This window comes from Xyrauchen texanus, chromosome 32, assembly GCF_025860055.1.
Source record: "Xyrauchen texanus isolate HMW12.3.18 chromosome 32, RBS_HiC_50CHRs, whole genome shotgun sequence".
Lineage (NCBI taxonomy): Eukaryota > Metazoa > Chordata > Actinopteri > Cypriniformes > Catostomidae > Xyrauchen > Xyrauchen texanus.
This window is the reverse complement of record NC_068307.1, coordinates 11,641,700-11,659,271: the sequence shown is the minus strand read 5'-3', so window position 1 is coordinate 11,659,271 and position 17,572 is coordinate 11,641,700. Positions and strand designations below refer to the sequence as shown.

The 17,572-nt window shown below is 34.0% G+C and overlaps 1 protein-coding gene across 1 annotated transcript; it reads right to left on the bottom strand.

Moving 5' to 3' along the window:
- Positions 1-40: 40 nt before the first annotated feature.
- Positions 41-10,017, bottom strand: c32h3orf14 (chromosome 32 C3orf14 homolog). The gene is made up of 4 exons (XM_052100921.1): positions 9,781-10,017; positions 2,420-2,543; positions 2,188-2,256; positions 41-1,837 (listed from the first exon to the last, which is right to left on the bottom strand). Exons 1-4 carry the CDS (start codon positions 9,831-9,833, stop codon positions 1,646-1,648), a joined length of 438 nt encoding a protein of 145 aa, XP_051956881.1. The 5' UTR covers positions 9,834-10,017; the 3' UTR covers positions 41-1,645.
- Positions 10,018-17,572: the final 7,555 nt, after the last annotated feature.

Sequence of the window (17,572 nt, the reverse complement as noted above, 5' to 3'; positions counted from 1 at the left end):
ATACAAATATTTGGAATGGCATAAAAATAATACCAATAATCGTAGGTAAAAAAATTATAAACAAAAAAAATAATAACAGGTAAAAGATTAATAGTTTTATGTCTTGTAGTTCATTCATTTATTTTATTGTTCTTTCCATGAACAGAAGACAGGATTTTGGTACTATTACAGAAAGTAAAGTCAGTACTGCCCCCATGTGGATATACTCTTAATTGTAAAAAAAAAAAAAAAAAATCCTCAATAATTACAATAAGCATCCATTCTGTATATAAATGCATACATTCTATATGTTTATATTTTATTCAAATTTATTATCATCTATATATTCCAGAATTTATTTTAAAATGTATATGTAAATTACATAAAAGGCAAGCTAATACATTTGTTTTTAATTTACAATGTAGAGTGAGAGTTCCTTTCAAGGCTATGTAAGTTACATACACTTGTGGCCAAAAGTTTGGAATAATGTACATATTTTGCTCTTATGGAAATAAATTGGTACTTTTATTCATCAAAGTGGCATTCAACTGATCACAATGTCAGGACATTAATAACTTGAACAATTTCTATTACAATTTGAAAACAATATTCAGAACTTCTTAAAACTACCTCAAAGAGCTCTCATCAAAAGATCCTCCAAGTGCAGCAATGACAGATTTGCAGATCCTTTGCATTCTAGCTGTCAGATTGTCCAGATCCTCAGGTGACATTTCACCCCATGCTTCCGGTAGCACTTGCCATAGATGTGACTGTCTTGTCGGGCACTTCTCACGCACCTTACAGTCTAGCTGATTCCACAAAACTCAATGGGGTTAAGATTCATAACTCTCTTTTCCAATTATCTGTTCTCCAATATCTGTTTCTTTGCCACTCTAAACTTTTATTTTCTGTTTCAAATGTGGCTTTATCTTTGCAACTCTTCCCATAAGGCCTGCAACCCTGAGTCTTCTCTTTACTGTAGTACATGACACTGGTGTAGAGCAGGTAGAATTCAATGAAGATGTCAGCTGAGGATATGTGAGGCATCTATTTCTCAAACTAGAGACAATTTATTTATTGTTTAGTTGTACATCTGGCCTTCCACATCTCTTTCTGTCCTTATTAGAGCCAGATGTCCTTTGTCTTTGAAGACTGTATTGTACGCCTTTGTATGAAATCTTCAGTTTTTTGGCAATGTCAAGCATTGTATAGCCTTTATTCCTCAAAACAATGATTTACAGATGAGTTTCTAGAGAAAGACGTCATTTTTTTGCAATTTTTGACCTAATATTGACCTTAAAACATACCAGTCTATTGCATACTGTGGCAACTCAAAAACAAACACAAAGACAATGTTAAGCTTCATTTAACAATCAAACAGCTTACAACTGTGTTTGACATAATGGCCAGTGGTTTTCTAATACCAAATTAGCAATTTAGCATGATTACTCAAAGATAAGGTGTTGGAGTCATGGCTGCTGGAAATGGGGCATCTCTTGATCAAAAATAACTTTTTTAAATTAGTGATGGTGCTGTTTTTATACATCAGTAATGTCCTGACTACACTTTGTGATCAGTTGAATGCCACTTTGTTAAATTAATGTACCAATTTCCTTCCAAAACAGCAATATTTTTATATTATTCCAAACTTTTGGCCGCCAGTGTATCAGACAGCTGATCTAGGTTTGGGTCGAGGGGGCTTACCCCTGCCTTGAGCAGGTGAGAGGTCTTGTTGCCTAGTTTTCAGTCTCGGTTGTTTAAATGATCTATCAGTCTCACTTGCCGGTGCCTGTCCTTTCCCAAGCAAATATTCCTCCCATTCTGGCAGTTTCCGTTCAACTGAGGCCCAATAACGTGTCTATGGTAGGACCAGAAAAGATCATCACAGTTAAAGGAGCAGTTAATTGATAAATATTTAGTTCTGCATTTGATTTTTATTCTGTTTCTCAGAGTAGGTTAAAAAAAAAATCTTAATGCTGCCACCTGCATTTCAACTGAGCAGCATAAATATATTTATTTTAAAACTGCTCTTGAGATTCATTATGATGGCCTTGAAGAGCACACAGCTGTTTGGGGGAAAATGCTGATGGCACCATTTTCAACATTTTCCGAATTAGGAGTTAAACATTTGCTCGTTAAAAATGAAAGAGTAGGCAACAATTTTATTTTATCTAACAGAAACTAAGGACGTAAGCTAAGGTTCAATACCTCAAGGTTAATTATATCTGGATGAAGAAGCTGTCTTGTTTGAAGACTTTTTTCAACAACCTGTAAATCCTACAAAAGACATGTACACACACAAATATTAATCCATTTGCATATCTTGATATCTTTTACACCATTATTGATATTACTGAAAATTACTTTAAAATCTATTAACATGTCAAAGATTTATTTTCATGGCAGTGAGGTGTCTAGTTTGAAATACAATTAAGTCTACCTTAAGGATCTGGGCATTCCTCTCCTTCGCAGCTTGAGACATCAGAGACTGCTGTTCTTTCTTAGCTTTCTGCTGTTCATAATGTGCTTCCATCTGCTGCAGAAGCAATGCTCTTTTTCCAAGTCTATAGGAGTATAATTTGATTAATTTCATTTTAATAATTCATGATAAAAATTCTGACTGTAAGACTAAGAGAGGCCTTTTAAGTTTATTATTTTTAACACTTCAATATTTTTGTTATTGAATCCGTTATGAAACTTACAGTTCATATTGACAAAGGTGCAATTCTTTTAAATGCAAACAAAAATATGCACATACAGTTGAAGTCAGAAGTTTACATGCACCTTAGCCAAATGCATTTAAACTCAGTTTTTCACAATTCCTGACATTTAACCGTAGAAAACATTCCCTGTCTTAGGTCAGTTAGGATCACTACTTTATATAAAAAAATTGAAATGTCAGAATAATAGTAGAGAGAATTATTTCTTTCAGCTTTTATTTCTTTCATTACATTCCCAGTGGGTCAGAAGTTCACCTTTGTTAGTATAGTATTGCCTTTAAATATTTTAACTTGAGTCAAACGTTTTGGGTAGACTTCAACAAGCTTCTCACAATAAGTTGCGGGAATTTTGGCCCATTCTTCCAGACAAAACTGGTGTAACCGAGTAAGGTTTGTAAGCCTCCTTGTTCGGACAAGCTTTTTCAGTTCTGTCCACAAATTTTGACAAAACATTTTTATTGAGGTAAGGGTTTTGTGAGGGCCACTCCAATACTTTGACTTTGTTGTCCTTAAGCCATTTTGCCACAACTTCAGAGGTATGTTGGGGTCATTCTCCATTTGGAAGACCCATTTGCGGTGAGCTTAGAACTTCCTGGCTGATGTCTTGATATGTTGCTTCAATATATCCACATAATTTTCTTTACTAATGATGCCATCTTTTAGTAAAGCACTTTAGCACTTTTGTTAAGTGCACCAGTCCTTCCTGCAGCAAAGCCCCCCCACATCATGATGCTGCCACCCCCATGCTTCATGGTTGGGATGGTGTTCTTTGGCTTGCAAGCCTCGCCTTTCTTCCTCCATACATGATGATGGTCAATATGGCCAATCAGTTACATTTTTGTTTAAATAAACCAGAGGACATTTCTCCAAAAAGTAAGATGTCCTCCTGTGCACTTGCAAACTGAAGTCTAGCTTTGTTTTGTGGTGTTTTGGAGCAGTGGCTTCTTGCTTGCTGAGCAGCATTACAGGTTTTGTCAATAAAGGACTTGTTTTACTGTTGATATATATATACTTGTCTATCTGTTTCATCCAGCATCTTTACAAGGTCCTTTGCTGTTGTTCTATAATTGATTTACACTTTTTGCATCAAACTACATTCACCTCTAGGAGACAGAATGCATCTCCTTCCTGAGCGGTATGATGGCTGTGTGGTCCCATGGTGTTTATACTTGCATACTATTGTTTGTACAGATGATGTGGTATGGCAAGCCGTTTTAACATTTAATCATTTTAACCTACTAGTCTCTATTTTCAGGCTACTAGTGCTTATTTTTTAGATACTAGTATCTATTCCATTAAGTACTAGTACTTATTCATTAGCTACTAGTGCTTATTCTTTAGGTACTAGTGCTTATTCAACAGATACTAGTGCTTAATCTTTAGGTACTAGTACTTATTCAATAGATACTAGTACTTATTCATTAGATACTAGTCCTTATTTATTAGATACTAGTACTTATTCATTAGATACTAGTCCTTATTTATTAGATACTAGTAACTATTCTTTTGTTACTAGTAACAAAAAATTTTTTTTTGCCATTGACTTCTATGGGGATCTGTCATTTAGATATCAACTATTCAGTTCTGACTAGTATCTATTCCAATTGTGACTAGTACATATATATTAGATACTGGTAGTTATTCTTTAGGTACTAGTACTTATTTTTTAGATACTAATACTTATTCATTAGCTACTAGTACTTATTCAATAGATACTAGTACTTATTCATTAGATACTAGTACTTATTAATTAGATACTAGTACTTATCAATTAGCTACTAGTACTCATTCAATAGATACTAGTACTTATTCATTAGATACTAGTACTTATTCATTAGATACTAGTACTTATTCATTAGATACTAGTACTTATTCAATAGATACTAGTACTTATTCAATAGATACTAGTATCTATTTATTAGATACTAGTATTTATTCCAAATGTTACTAGTAAGATTTTTTATTTTACTAGTAAGATTTTTAATTGAACTATACAGTGGCCGTTCTGACTAGTCATAACATAAGACTAGTAAAAAAGCAGTTATGACTAGTAAGATAAGAATAGTTACTAGTAACATCTGGAATAAATACTAGTATCTAATTAATAGGAACTAGTATCTATTGAATAAGTACTAGTAGCTAATTAATAAGTACTAGTATCTAATTAATAGGTACTAGTATCTAATGAATAAGTACTAGTATTTAATGAATAAGTACTAGTAATATTTAAAAAGATACTAGTCAAAATTGGAAAACTTACTAGTGATAAATTAATAGATGATATCAAAACAGAATAGCTACTAGTATCTATTAATTTGCAGATATCTTCAACCTCATAAGGAACTAGTAAGGAAATATTAGGAGATATCTTCTTTCAAGCAGATTATTACATAAACATGAGTACTCTCAGCCATCCAATCAGAGTTCATATGGTAATGCAGGCTAAACTACGGCAATAGAAGAAGCTGATTGGTTAAGGGAGAAAAGATGCGTTTAATATGACTTTTACATATAGACCATACTAAAGACTTAACTGCCAATAATAAAATCCAAACAACCGGTTCATAATTACCAGCCAAACAACCACAATCCAGAGATTGTGACTTTTGGAGAGCATTCATAATTCACATAAAAAATTTGGATAGTCTGCGTCTGATATGCGATTGAATGTCAAAATTAAAGTAGCATGCACTATATTAGGCTACATGCCTATTCATTATTATATTTTTTATACTGCTCACTCGCACACAGGTCTGCAACACAAGATTTTCATAAAGGTAATAACTTGTCATTTTGGTCTGCTTGGGTTATTTCACGACAGATTTGGTAAGATTTCATAAGGTGACTGAGTTACTAGTTCACAGTTCCAATACGTTTTTTTTATTAGCCTATTCAGCAATAGTGTAAAAGGCCGGTAAATAAAATACAACCTTAACATTGTAAACACAATAAACATGTAGCTATGCGAATTTTCCTTCCCCTTACTTTATGACAAATCCTTCAATAAATGGTATTCAGAAAACAAGATTTAAAAAAAATAAAGTAGCCATGTAGGCTATAATAAAAAATATACAGTAGTCTAAAGCCTTTTGTGCTCTTTATTACAAACAACATTTAGCCTATTTAAACGCCAAGGCTAAACGAATTTATTTGTATCGAAACTGAAATTGTACGCACGTTGGGTTCGCGCATCTCTCATTCGGTCCAAAAGTTTCCATATTTCCAATGTAACATTTGCATCTATTAATATAAAATCGAGTCCCAACATAGGCTAAATCTGCAACTTCACATCAAGGGATATGAGTTTGACTAACCGGCACAGCCTTTATATTTTAGGCTGACAAATTAAATTAAGCAACTTTTTATGTTTTGTTGACTGTTTTATGTGGTCTCATGAAAGTGCGTAACTATACCACAAATTTAATTTATCTTGCCATTTATACACCAAAAATAGTTTTTGCATGTAGGCCTAGCTATATGATACGCAGTTTTCGCGTGCATATGATATGGCTACTATAATACAGCCTACTCACGCACTCCACATCCCTAATCCCAAGAGATTTGCAGTGCGTAGCATATGCACGCAAAAAAAAAAAAAAAATATTTTGGCGTAGGCCTATACATAGCACGAGAAATTAAAGTTGTGGTATAGATAGTCTACGCACTTTCGACATTGTGTTGCAATGCCATGCCAGAAGTGAACTGATAATATTGTGTGAGCGTCGGCGCGGCATCATCACTGGATTTGTTCCTCAGGGAAATAACTTAATACACTGTCATTAGTCATACAGATAATATGACATCATTCGAAAGAGTAAAATGTATATTTTTATTTGTGTACATTCAAAATGACTACAAATCATGTCATGCCTTTGAAAAATAAAGAAAACATGCTTTAGCTGCCTCGGTCTCTTTGAACATCTTTCTGGCGACACCAAAAATTAACCAAAATACAGCAATAAACGCCTTCTTGGCGTGTCTATACTTCTGAAAGTCAACATTTAGATTATTTGAACGAAGTTAAATGCATTATATTGGCCTAAATCACTTTGGAATAAATCACAGCGTGTTTCATTAACCTATAAAAAAACGTGACTTTAGTTTACAGTCCGGAAAATACAGTATAGGCTGTTATCAAATTATTTCACACACCCCCCTGCACTTGAGAACTGCTGGTCTACACCAGTCTATGGTCTATACACAGAAGAAAATCCCTGTCTACTCTTCCCCGGTACGGATTATGTCTGGTTGTTTGATGAGAAAAAGATGAAATATAGTTGCAATAAAGGCGTTAAGTTGCAATAAAGGCGTTAAGAATCCGTACAAATGCAGCCGCGGAGGACTTTTATTCTGCTGTGCGGAACTGATGAAGGAACAATTTGATCTTCAGCTGATAAATCAGAGGAAAGGATAGTGTCTAATAAATAGGTACTAGTATCTATTGAATAAGTACTAGTAGCTAATTAATAAGTACTAGTATCTAATTAATAGTTACTAGTATCTAATGAATAAGTACTAGTATCTAATGAATAAGTACTAGTATCTATTGAATAAGAACTAGTTTCTAATGAATAAGTACTAGTATCTATTGAATAAGTACTAGTATCTAATATATATGTACTAGTCACAATTGGAATAGATACTAGTCAGAACTGAATAGTTGATATCTAAATGACAGATCCCCATAGAAGTCAATGGCAAAAATTTTTACTAGTAACAAAAGAATAGTTACTAGTCACTATTGAAATAAGTACTAGTATCTAATGAATAAGTACTAGTAACTAATGAATAAGTACTAGTATCTAATGAATAAGTACTAGTATCTATTGAATGAGTACTAGTAGCTAATTAATAGGTACTAGTATCTAATGAATAAGTATTAGTATCTAATGAATAAGTACTAGTATCTAATGAATAAGTACTAGTATCTATTGAATGAGTACTAGTAGCTAATTGATAAGTACTAGTATCTAATTAATAGGTACTAGTATCTAATGAATAAGTACTAGTATCTATTGAATAAGTACTAGTAGCTAATGAATAAGTACTAGTATCTAAAAAATAAGTACTAGTACCTAAAGAATAACAACCAGTATCTAATATATATGTACTAGTCACAACTGGAATAGATACTAGTCAGAACTGAATAGTTGATATCTAAATGACAGATCCTCATTGAAGTCAACGGCACAAAAATGTTTTTTGTTACTAGTAACAAAAGAATAGTTACTAGTGACTATCGAAATAAGTACTAGTATCTAATGAATAAGTACTAGTATCTAATGAATAAGTACTAGTATCTATTTAATAGGTACTAGTATCTAATGAATAAGTACTAGTATCTAATGAATAAGTACTAGTATCTAATGAATAAGTACTAGTATCTATTGAATAAGTACTAGTAGCTTATTGATAAGCACTAGTATCTAATAAATAAGGACTAGTATCTAATGAATAAGTACTAGTATCTATTGAATAAGTACTAGTAGCTTATTGATAAGCACTAGTATCTAATAAATAAGGACTAGTATCTAATGAATAAGTACTAGTATCTAATGAATAAGTACTAGTAACTAATGAATAAGTACTAGTAACTAATGAATAAGTACTAGTATCTATTGAATAAGTACTAGTAGCTTATTGATAAGCACTAGTATCTAATAAATAAGGACTAGTATCTAATGAATAAGTACTAGTATCTAATAAATAAGGACTAGTATCTAATGAATAAGTACTAGTATCTATTGAATAAGTACTAGTACCTAAAGAATAAGCACTAGTATCTGTTGAATAAGCACTAGTACCTAAAGAATAAGCACTAGTAGCTAATGAATAAGTACTAGTACTTAATGGAATAGATACTAGTATCTAAAAAATAAGCACTAGTAGCCTGAAAATAGAGACCAGTAGGTTAAAATGATTAAATGTTAAAACGGCTTGCCATATGTTGCACCTTAATTATTTCTCCTCTTCTCCTTCCGTTTCCTGTCATCTCCCCTTAATATGCAGTTGGTTCATTAATATTCAACATATTATTTGCATACTGATTATTTAAATAGTACTAGTATCTATTAAGGTAATGATATCTTTGATCTAAAATGTTACTAGTAACTAAAAAATAAGCAAAGGTTCTATTTTTTCTTAACAAGTTGGGTATAATTAAATACTAGACACTATTGGAATAAGCACTAGTATCTAATAAATAAGGACTAGTATCTAATGAATAAGTACTAGTATCTAAAGAAAAGGCACTAGTACCTAAATTATAAGCACTAGTATCTAAAGAAAAGGCACTAGTACCTAATGAATAAGTACTAGTACTTAATGGAATAGATACTAGTATCTAAAAAATAAGCACTAGTAGCCTGAAAATAGAGACTAGTAGGTTAAAATGATTAAATGTTAAAACGGCTTGCCAGCGATTGATATTACCTTCAGGTGTTTGCAAATTGCTCCTAAGGATGAACCAGACTTGTGGAGGTCCACAATTTTATTTCTGAGGTCTTGGCTGATTTTTCCATGATGTCAAGCTGATTTCTTTTGATTTTTCCATGATGTCAAGCAAAGAGGCACCGAGTTTGAAGATAGGTCTTAAAATACATCCACAGGTACATCTCCAATTCAGTACACCTCCTATCAGAAGCTAACTGGCTAACTGCCTACAGGCTTGACATAATTTTCTGGAATTTTCAAAGCTGCTTGAAGGCACAGTTAACTTCGTGTATGTAAACTGACCCACTGGAATTGTGAAATAGTCAATTAAAAGTGCACAAAGTTGATGTTATAAGCCAAAACTATAGTTTGCTAATATTAAATATGTGGATTGGTTAAAAAATTAGTTTTAATGACTTCAGTGTATGTAAACTTCTGACTTCAACTGTACTGCATGAGGTATAAATGTGGTATAAATATAAAAACACTTAATTTATGAGTCGATCCTCTCAGCTTTAGTGATTCTATATATTTTAATACGTTTTTGTCTAAAAGTGTGCAGTTTTCTGAATATAATCAAAAGCTACCGCTGTATTCTCTAAGTCAGTCAATTCCGAGTTTCCAAATCAAACAAACTGGAAGGACTTACATATCTTCATGCTTCTTGCTCAGTTCAAACTCTTCGTGTGTATGAGAGGCCATTTATGAAAGCCGTTGGTAATTTCAAATGAATAGAAACACTATCATGTGATTTTGAGTGCCTGACTGATACATTTAACAAAGGCAATTCAGCCAACACACCCAACCAAAACCATTATATTATCACAAGCCGTCATTTTTATATGCTGCCATACTACTACCCGAAAGCAAAGCTCCTCTCGAAAGCCTGTCGTAACCATGACTACCAGCTACCATGTTTGCGGAAATGACGGCTCACGAGAGAAAAGATTAGGAAACGCGCGCCGTCTACTGTTGGGAAGAGTAGCCTTGTAGTTGAGTGTAAAATACACTGTATTCTCTGACCTGAGGTTTTGGGACATAACTTTTATTGCTACGTAAATAAAAATGGAAATGCAATGCAAATTCTTCACACGCAAATGTAAAATTACACAGCTTCAAAAATCTGAGTTTTCTGTAAGGCTATAGGCTATCATAAATAATAAGCCCAACATACTGTACACACTTAAAGGTGCACTCAGTAATCTTTTCCTTGTTAAAAAAGTTTAACATGACATTAATTTTAATTTGCACACACATGCTAGATGTGGCTTAGTGTTCAAGCAATAGAACAAACCGGTGACTGATTCATCATTCTAGAGCTAGAAACAAACCCAAAGTTATTGTATAAAACTCAATCTCCATTTTCACTGACTTTTACATTCTTATTTTTTTGTTTTTGGCAATTCACATTCTTTGTGGATATCCCCACCTACTGGGCAGGGAGGAGAATTTATAGTAAATAAAAAACTTAAATATGGATATTTTTCTCACATACAACTATATTGCTTCTGAAGATATAGTTTTAACCACTGGAGGTGTATGGATTACTTTGTTGCTGCCTTTATTTGTTTTTGGGGCTTTAAGTATGCTTTTGGTACCCATTCAATTGCATTGTATGGACCCACAGAGCTGAGCTATTCTTCTAAAAAGCATGAGGGTGAGTAGCCTAAATGATGAGAATTTTCATTTTTGGGTGAACTATTCCTTTAATGTTTGGTAAAAGCAAAGTTAAAATCCTAATGGCATAATTTAAAATCCTAAATGGATTTTAGAGATGACACGTTTTTTAATCTGTTTTGTTTCCCTCTCATGTATTATTACAATCATCAGATTCTGGAATAAGCATGCTATCTATACTCTTGCGGACAAAAAGATCAAACCTTTGGCTGTTTATCAAAAGTGTTATTATATGTTTTATCATATGTATTATATGTAACATAAAATTGCTCAGGCTTGTTGCTCTATATTTGAATTTCCTGCAGAGAATTTAAGAAATTCTTTTACAATTACAGGAAATGGTGTCTGAGAACTATTCCCCTAATCAGAGGTATATAGTAATGAAGTAGCCTACAAATACTTTGTTACTGTACTTAATTACAGTTTTTCAATATTTGAACTTTACTTGAGTATAAACTTTACTTTAACTCCAATGAATTTCTCCAAAACCCTTCGTTACTTTTGCGACATAACACCAAAAAAATAATAACAATAAAACAATAAAAACAAAACAATAACAGGTGTACGTGCAAAAATGCATGCAGAGCCGCGAGTGTTGCGTGATTCGTTGAAAGAATCATTTGAGTCGAATCTTTTCAATTTTATTTTTTTGAACTGAACAGTCATTAAAAAAGCTGTGTGAATGATTCATTTTGCGAACCACGAATCACAAGCGAATCGCGTGCCAGGTTACGTGCTCCCCTGGGGAAGACAAGGAACTTCTCATGTAAGTTTAAATTTGTTTTATGACTAATTAATTTGCTAAGTTTAGGCTTAAACATTATGTTAAATGAAGTTATGTGCAATCAGTCTTCTGCATTTCCAGAGGACCTATTTTACATTTAACCAAGGTATGATGTGTATACTATTTACCAGTGCTCATGAAAATGTCCAACAATATTTATTTGATATTTTATGAAGATGGATGAATGGTCTTTGCCTAAGCAAAATCTAGTTTTCTAGTGGTTGCTAAAGTGTTATATTTGATTTGGAGCACATTTATGCTACAGTAAGTGGTAACTAGGGTTTTCTGGATGGTTGCTAGGGCATACTATGCAGTTGTCAATGTAATCTGCTGTGTGTTTTAGCGCAATGCTAAAGTATGTGGTTGCCAGGTTGTTACTATGCTGTTGCTATGTGGTTTTCTGTGCTTTTAGCACATTGATCTGCAGTTGCCGGGGTGTTCTAGGTGGTTGTCAGGTTGTTGCTATGCTGTTGTTAAGTTGTTTTAACTCTGTTTTTAGCACATTGTCATGCATAGTTGCCAGGGTGTTCTGAGAGCCCACCCCCACAAGACTCAAAATGTAACTCCTTTTTCGACTATAAATCTTGACATTAAAACTTGGTGATCAGGATTTCAAGCTCGAGGACATGGATTAAACCACTGTAGCAGTATGGATAGTTTTATGCTCCCTTAATGTGCATTTTGTAACTTGAAATGTCTGGTCACCATTCAATTGCATTGAATTGACCTATGGAGCTGAAATGTTCTTCTAAAATCTTTGTATTCTGCAGATGAAAGAAAGTCATACACATTTGGGATGGAATGAGGGTGAGTAAATGATCAAAGTGATCAAATAAGTTGCCATGGGTTTAATGAATTGTTCTGCAATTTATGCAATTTATTTGTACTTTTGATACAATCAAAATGTACTTTTAAGTAAATTTAAAATCATTTACTTTAATAATTTTACTTAAGACGTTTTCTCATGAGCTACTTTAACTTTTACTTGAGTCAATTTCCATGAAAGTATCTTTACTTTTACTCAAGTATGACAAATGGATATACTTTAAACAAAACTGCCCCTAACTGGATCTTTCGTGTACACGGTGAACAAAACTCAAATTTATTTTTGCTAGCGTGCTGCTTGTTTTGACTTTGTGGCATAAATAAAACATTTTTCCCACTAGACAGTATTATTCCCAAAAACTGACAGCACATTTAGGGCATTTTTATTATTATTCTTTTGAGAGCTGCAAGACAGCTGTGTTAAACTGTTTGAAGAGAATGCACACAGCCCAACATGAGCAACACACTGCTTCTCTTTGTGAAGCTCTCTTGCATTTGTTTGTTGGTCTACAAATAATAGTTTGTAGTTATAATAGTAAATAGTTAATTTTATATGAGCATAAATACTAAAATAAAAATATAAAAAATGGCCACCGCATACTTTGAGAAATGCTTAATTGCGTTTGCTATGAACATTAGAGATCTGAGCCTCATGCCATGCTGTACATAGGGCTGTGGTTCCCAAACTTTTTACAGTGGCGTACCCCTTCAAACATTCAACACTCAACTTTCGCATACCCCCTCTCTAATGCATAGATAGAATTCACACAAGGTAATTTGAAAATATGTCTGTTTAACACAATTATTTTATAAAACAACTCCATTATATATGTTATATTAATCAAATACATTCTGAATAAATGGATTACCGATTGAGATGGGTTTGCTAGATATGATATAACTGCATAACTTGAAATCTCCCCCCTCATTGCGTCGTGGTACGCAAGAATAGCGTTCGGCTCTGTGCCTGGAATTGCGCATCATTGCACGAACAATGCCGGCCGACTTCGAGCACTGAGGGTAAGTATCTATGCAATTGCGCTGTCAGCTCAAGGTGCTTTTTTATGTCACATTTGACACTGTAAGCAAGCTAGAATCATGGACGACTGACATGTGCGAGTCTGGTAAAACAGAGAAGTATTTTTCTTTCTATCACTAAGCTACGTCACATAGCGCTGGGCTGACGAAGAAAGATACTTGTGTGACGCACAACGCATGAGTAAATGCATTTTATTAACTGCAAAATATAGCATTATTTAATTGCATATTTATCTGACCTTTATGACACAACCATTTTGGTGTTTCTACTCTAGAGGGCACACAAAATACTTTTTACCAGTGAAAAATACACAATGTATGAACTGTTATCCCCTGGTGTACAGTTTGGGAAACACTGATATAGGGGATAACAGTTCAGGTGACTAAGAACAAACACTTAAATGTGCACTCAGGTTAACATGTAAATTCAAATGAAGACTCCAGTCATATCAGTAACCTTATAAAAGTGGTTTTATTCTGCATGGAGAGGGTCCGCACACAGGGGCTGCCATGTTAGAATCACATGACTGACGAAAACCGCTCGCTTAATCTCAGTAACCGTCCTGTTATTTGACATTTTCACTCATTGATTAAAGTAATCATGGCTGACTGTATATACAACATTTCTACAATGGCACCTGAAACTGAAAACATTGATTATAAATGATTCTGTATCCAAGCCGCTAAGTGTCAATGTAAGTCCAAGATGACACAAAGACAACAGTTACGGAGTGCATCTTTAAGGCTGTATAAAGATAGGGGCTGTTGTGAGGCACAAGAGTAAGGATTGCAACATGTTTGTTTGACATAATTTGACATTATATAAAATAAACGTTCAATAAAATATATTTTCTATAAATTGTTAAATAATTCAGAGCAGAGAAAAGTGTGAACTCAGACTTGCATTTACTTGTGTTAGTTTTCATATTACAGGCACACTTCTTCGACGTTTTGTTCACTAGTTACACTTTCCATCTCTCCACTAGGATTATCTACTTGGATTACTTCCTGTTTGCTCTTATTGGACTCCTGATCACTTTCTGGAGTTTCCTGCTCATGTTTTGTAGTGTTACTGGTGGGCAGGCTACAGGCTGAATGCTTAGAACATATGTGCTCTCCATTGGATTCTCCATCTCATTTGCTATTGCGATTGAATCTTTCTTCAGATAGCATGCATTCATCCTTTGTAGTACCCATGAATGTTTCACTTTTTCCATATTTATTCACATCACCTAACAGAATCTTCATGGGACCCCACACAAACTCGTCTTTTAGCTCAAAGTGCTTAAATGCAAATCTAATCAACTCCTTCCTCTTTGACTTGTCCAACACAGCAAACACAAAGTAATCCAGGACACAATGAAAATATTAACCTGTTGTAGCGTATGTAGGGGTTTCGATGAAAGTTCACTAACTGGTTAGTTTAGTGGTGGTGTGTTATGCTATTAGCTTAGCTGTACTGTGTTGACAATATTGTGTCGGACTCGGCGCATGTGCGCTTAGTTGCCCCGGAAGAGTCTCTTTAGGACTTCTCTTGAACTTTCGTCACCATAGCCACCGACACCAGTGATTTGTGATCTGGGTCAACACTAATGCAAACAGTTTCATCGATGCATATGAACGTCAGCACGTTCCATAATGCACAAATAAACAGTAATCAGTTAAAGTGCCCAGATTCTCACACCAATATATGTAGCGAATTTGGTATGATAAATGTAAACTGCACGGGTTAAATGTCGTGTACATTACCATTATTTGTAAGGGAAACAGTATGTGTGAGCTAGGAACACAATTAAACAGTCCTATTCCTACATTACTATGTAAGGAAATTTATAATGGAATCAGTCACATTTGACAACCGTTATAATTTAGATAAATGACAAATTACTAGATTTTTTTGTCTGAATAAAATTCTCCACCATTAAAATTATAATACAACATCTCTTTGTATCAGCTCACCATTTCTACTGTAGGGAATTAGCTTTAATAAGACAATTATGATTAATTCTCTTATTGGAGTAATATTATTCTCATGGCTTATTGACAGTAATATTACACATATAGGTATAGCTTTGAAGCAAAAATCTTTTAGAAACAGGGATGAGACTATTTATCAAAATATACCAGAGTCAAAATATCTTTAAAAGGGAAACTTAAATAATTAATCAGAAGGAGAACCCTCGTATATGGAAAAGGGGAAAGTGAAAATAAAATGAAACCGGAACAGAATAGGGGAAATGCAGTTATGGAAAAAGTCATTTTGACCATCTGAGTAAACCATCAATTACTTAATTTAAAAGCACCTTTGTTACAAAGGGGTTTTCATCTTATACTAAAACTATGTTCAGTTAGTTAATGGTACGATACTTGCAATGCCTTGGCTGTTGAGAGAGCGCCCGGATGCAGTCCCAGGAGAAAGTCTTGATGGTTCCTTGAGTCGATGGTGTTGAAGTTTCAACCAATTTCTTACTCATTGAATGAAGAAATTATGATGAACTTTGGTGTTAATCCACTCTTTGGTCAAGGTAGTTGCACATGGCTTGAGGTGTTGAGGCCTGCCGGCCTGCAACCTCAAGGTCAGCACGACCAGCAGCAGAGGGAAGAGAGTGAGTAAGAGGCGGAACGTGTCTTTTAACTTCTGATGGATGTCCCTCCTCTCGAGTCTGGCTTTACCAACGAGAAAGGTGCACTTTCCAAGCAGGAAATGTTCCTTTGTTTGGAAGCTGACTCATTTGCATGATTGGGGTTAGTTTAAGCCCCTTTATGCTCTGATTAATTTAGCAAGCATACAATGCATGCTGTCAGAATTATATATATACCATTGTGCAGGATGTCACACAAGGATTAATTTGGTAGGAAACATGATACTATATAATTTTACATTAGCTGGTAGTCCTGTCATAAGTCATGCATAAAACAGTATACAGTAAAAAAAAAGACACTTTACAAGACAGTAATGATCATATATACAATGTCCTGGGGATATAAATGTGAATTTATAGTTTGTCTATAAATGGATTAATAAAAATCTGTGTTCTGGGCTTTATGTCCATTTCCTATGGGGGAAAGGAGTGCTCTGGCCTGCTGCTAACCTCCCCAGTTGCTGGACCTTGTAAAGAAATTGTAAAGGCTTGATAATGATCAGTGGGGGAGCAGACATAATGGAGTCGGCTTAGGCCTACTTGGACCTTTGCTTGTAACAGTCTTGAGACATTTGTTGGTTTATTCATTAAATAATGAACAATTGTGTGTCTGATTGGTCCAGATGATGCACTGTTCAGGTTCCTAAAGTGATCTTCCCAGTTATCAGCATGTGTCACTTCTCCTGTGCATTCACTGACCAACTGCATGACATAGAAATCCAACATGAGCTTATATGATTTCACCAACGGTTTCTTTGCATTTACGTCTTCACGAAAATGCTGAAAAAGCAATAGATTTCTTTGAATTTAAACATCCTCTGAGTACCTTCTGAAATTAGAATAATAATTCCTTGTAATTATGATACCTTTGTCAGACAATTTCTTCATAAATTATAAAACCTTGTTGTTAATAATAGTCTAAAAAAACTATGTTCTACTAATCGTCTAACCACATGTTTTAAACTGACCTTTATTTCCTTTTTTGTGAGCACATGTGCATCCCAATTCTTTCCTGGCTCTTGTAATGGAACAACCTGCAACACAGTTTTGAAATAGTTAGTTTAAGAATAAGGTCATTCAAATTGTATTAAACACATTTATAAAATAGTTAAAAAGATTAAACAAGTGTTGAATTTTAACAGGATTTAACCACTGAATGTAGGTTTGAACTCCTTCCAGCCTGTCAGAATCACAGTTCCATTTCTTGTGAAATTCATGAATAAATATACCTGCAAAGATAAAAGAAATATATTAAAGTGAATCTTAATACTTACTTCCAATAAATAAATAAATAAATAACAGATGCTTTTATAGGTGCTTTTTGAATTAGGAATACAAAAACATAAAGTCATCCCAAGGGGGCAGTTTCATGAGAAGTGGTGCACTTTAAAGCAAGTTTTAAAAAAATTGCTCAGAAAAGTACAGACTAGAACAGAGATTAAAGTGAGTCATAGTGCGACAATAGAGCAATTGTT